At 44.1% G+C, this 3,750-nt stretch overlaps 1 protein-coding gene across 1 annotated transcript in view; it reads right to left on the bottom strand.

Moving 5' to 3' along the window:
* Positions 1–2,152, bottom strand: part of slc12a7b (solute carrier family 12 member 7b) — a 101,979-nt gene extending 99,827 nt beyond the window's left edge. Inside the window, exon 1 of the mRNA XM_037694400.1 lies at positions 1,963–2,152. Coding sequence (XP_037550328.1) covers positions 1,963–2,152 — 190 coding nt within the window. The remainder of the gene's footprint in view (positions 1–1,962) is intronic.
* Between the last annotated feature and the right edge of the window lie 1,598 nt (positions 2,153–3,750).

The raw sequence follows: 3,750 nt of genomic DNA, 5'->3' as shown, positions 1-3,750 counted from the left end.
GTTTAGTCAGGTCTGAACTGTTTCGTTTAGTCAGGTCTGAACTGATTCGTTTAGTCAGGTCTGAACTGTTTCGTTTAGTCAGGTCTGAACTGTTTCGTTTAGTCAGGTCTGAACTGATTTGGTTAGTCAGGTCTGAACTGATTCGTTTAGTCAGGTCTGAACTGTTTCGTTTAGTCAGGTCTGAACTGTTTCGTTTAGTCAGGTCTGAACTGTTTGAAAGATTGTACATTATGGAGCAGGACTGTTCAAATGATCCATCCATCCATCATACATACATCCAAGTAACCATCCATCCATCCATCATCTATCCATCCAACCAACCAACATCCATCCAACCGTCCATACATCATACATCCATCATACATACATCCAACCAACCATCCATCCAACCAACCATCCATCCATCCAACCAACCAACCAACCATCCATCCATCCATCCAACCAACCAACCATCCATCCAACCAACCATCCATCCATCCATCCAACCACCCATCCATTAATCATCCATCCATCCAACCAACCAACCAAACATCCATCCATCTAACCAACCAACCAATCAACCAACCAACCAACCATCCATCATCTAACCAACCAACCAACCATACATACATACATACATAATCCATCCATTGTCCATCCATCCAACCAACCAACTAGCCATTCATCTATCCATCCAACCAACCATCCATCCATCCATACGACCAACCATCCATCCAACAATTAATCAACATCCATCCATCCAACCAACCATCTAACCAACCAACTATCCATCATCCATCCATTCATCCATCCAACAATCAACCAACCATCCAACCAACCATCCATCCATCCATCCATCAATTCAACAATCAACCAACCATGTATCTAACAATCCAACCAACATTCCAACAATCCGTTCATCCGCTTCTTTCTTTTCAGGTCGCAGGGGTCACTGGTGCCCATGTCCACCAGTCACTGTACAAGAGGCGGGGGACACCCTGGACAGGTGTCCCATCCGTCACAGGGACACATAAAGACAAACAAGAGAACCATTCACTCTCTCACTCACACCTAGGAATAATTTAGTTACCAATCAGTCTAACATGCATGTTTTTGGTCTGTGGGAGAAAACTGGAGCACCTGGAGAAAACCCACGCAGCACGGAGAGAACATGCAAACTCCACCCAGAAAGGCACTTGGCTGGGATTTGAACCAGGGACCTTCTCGCTGAGGTAACATTTCTACCAGAGCCCATGTGTGAACCAGATGTAGAAAACCCAAAAACAAACAGTGATACTAATTACTCCTTTCTTAGCTTTCATAAATCACATAGTGTGTTTTATTTTATTTAATTGTTGCTGTTTTGAGCGATTTGTTCTGTGTTTAACTGTTCACATGTTGTTTATGAGCTCAACGTACTTCAATGTCATCCAGAGGACAAAAAATAAATAATCTACTGAACTTCTGCAGCGTTCATAGACAAAAGCTTCTTATTTACAACTAACTACTGAAGAAAAACTCAAAAACTACTGGAAATAACACGTCACTGCAGGATTTATCTGACAAAAGCTAAAACTTACAATTTATTGCACAGAGGAGGAGCAGGAAACAAATATAAAGTTGAATTGAACGTAGACGTGTAATTAAATGCACAAGTAGAAAGTTTCTTGCAGCTCACAGCTCTGACTGCAGGACGAGCTGTGTTGTTGATTGGAGGAACAACAGAAACATGGACACATGGGGTTTCCATCAGTCTGGTCGTCTCATTCCTCTGTCCTTTACTTTCACAACAGAATAAAAATAATAAATAGGAAGTTCATGCAGCCCATCTTCCACTAAAGGTCACTTACAGGTCAGGTTATGTACAACTTTTTCTGATTTGGACTTAATAAACTAAACTATATAAAACCTGACCGAGTGGGATTTTCTTTTTAATGGTGTGTGAGGTGGACCCACAGTGGGACACTGGGACAGATGTCCTACCGTACTTATTGGGCTCCCTGCTGTACTTCAGAATGGGCACCACCGACTCGCGCTCCTGGGGCTCGTGCACAGATAAGGGCTCCTCCACCTCGTCTGTGTCGCTGACGCCGCCTGTGTCCGGGTCCAAGTCCCCCCCAACTCTGGCGGCCCCCCCAGCGTCCACTGGAACCACCACGAATCTTTCCCCCATGTCCTCTCCTCTTCCTCCTTCTGTGCTGAGTGAAACGCACGAGCTGCTGTTGCTCTCGTGCAACCACGAACCAGAACGCAGGCAGTGCGAGACAGGCTCACGCGCTGATCTGAGGATTGATTACAGCAGAATAGTGCCCGCCCCCCGGCCTCACTCATTGGTTGAGCAGACTAAAGAGCGCTGTCAATCACCAGCCGAGGCGAATCAGAGCTGTCTGCGGCGCTTGATGACGTCATGAGCAAGTTATAGTATTTGCACTACCTCATCGGCTTCCTGTGAACCACATTTCTTCAAGTTCCTCTTTGCCAGTGGAGACTCCGAAGTTAAAATATTATTAGTGGAGCGAACATTAATTCCCTGGATCACTTACCACACAGAGTTTTACAAATTGTGCTACATTTTCTGTAAAAATAAATGATATATGTCCCTTATTCTAAACTTAACCTCTAACCCCCCAACGAGACTTCTCCTAACAGGGACCTGATTTTGGTCCCCATAAAGAGCAGCTGGTTCCCACAGTAATATTGGTCCCTACAAGGTAACCTGAAACAAACACACACGTGCGTGCCTGCGTGTGTCTACAAATTGACATTTCTATGCCGACGATACAGTTGTTTATTGTCGAGCTTAAGCAGTTGCCAAGGTTTCCAGCTTCTACAGTCTGCATTCGACATCCAGTCAGGCTTGTTCCATCTCAAACTGGTTTCAAATGCTGATAAAACCAAAGGGATGTTGTTTTCAAACACAAAGTCACCAGCAGTCCTTCCTTCTATCTTATTATCCACATGGTGTTCCTATTGAGTTTGTGGATTCTTACAAATACTTGGGAATTTTTGGCTGACGCACAACTCTCTTTTTAAGCCTCGTGTTGAAAACTTGATAAGGAAGTTAAACTGGGTTTCTTTTTTAGAAATAGATCCTGTCTGACTCTGAACGCTAGGAAACATCTTGTAACTGTGACTTTCCTTCCCTCCATTGACTACAGTGACATCATGTACATGAATATGCCAGCTCCTTACAGATGTTGGATGCTGTCGATCGTGGTGCGCCAAGATTCCTAACTGGCTGTAAATATACCGTACATCACTGCACCCTGTACTGGTTAACTGGTCATCATTAAGTTCACACAGACTCTCTCACTGGTACATTTTCATGTTTAAATCACTTCTTGGTCTGTTGTCTTCATACATCTCCTCCTACATGTCACGTCGTCAGTGCAGTTACAGCGTGCGCTCTCAGGCCATCATTACATGCAGTGTTCCCTCAGTACCAACTGAACTTGGTAAAAAGGCCTTCTACTCTGCTCCTGTAACCTGGAACACCTGGCAACAAGATCTGAAGTTTTACGGTTGAGGGAGTTTTTCCTTCCCACTGTCGCCTTCATTCTTGCTCAAGATGAGAGTCATTGAAGTAACTCATGATCACCGATTCAAATCCTTCTAGAATTGCGCCGCTCCAGGTGGCTGCATGTTGGAGCAGCTCTGTTACTTTCATTTGAGATTTTGCTTTTGGAAACTTTAATTCCTCTTTTCTGGATGTAAATCACAATTTTTTGGATGATTGTTTCCTTGGTATCAGACGCTGTGCAGCTGGAAGGA

This window comes from Nematolebias whitei, chromosome 20 (genome assembly GCF_014905685.2).
Source record: "Nematolebias whitei isolate Nwh7 chromosome 20, NemWhi1, whole genome shotgun sequence".
NCBI lineage: Eukaryota > Metazoa > Chordata > Actinopteri > Cyprinodontiformes > Rivulidae > Nematolebias > Nematolebias whitei.
The sequence above is the reverse complement of the archived record's forward strand: the minus strand, read 5'-3'. Positions and strand labels throughout refer to the sequence as shown.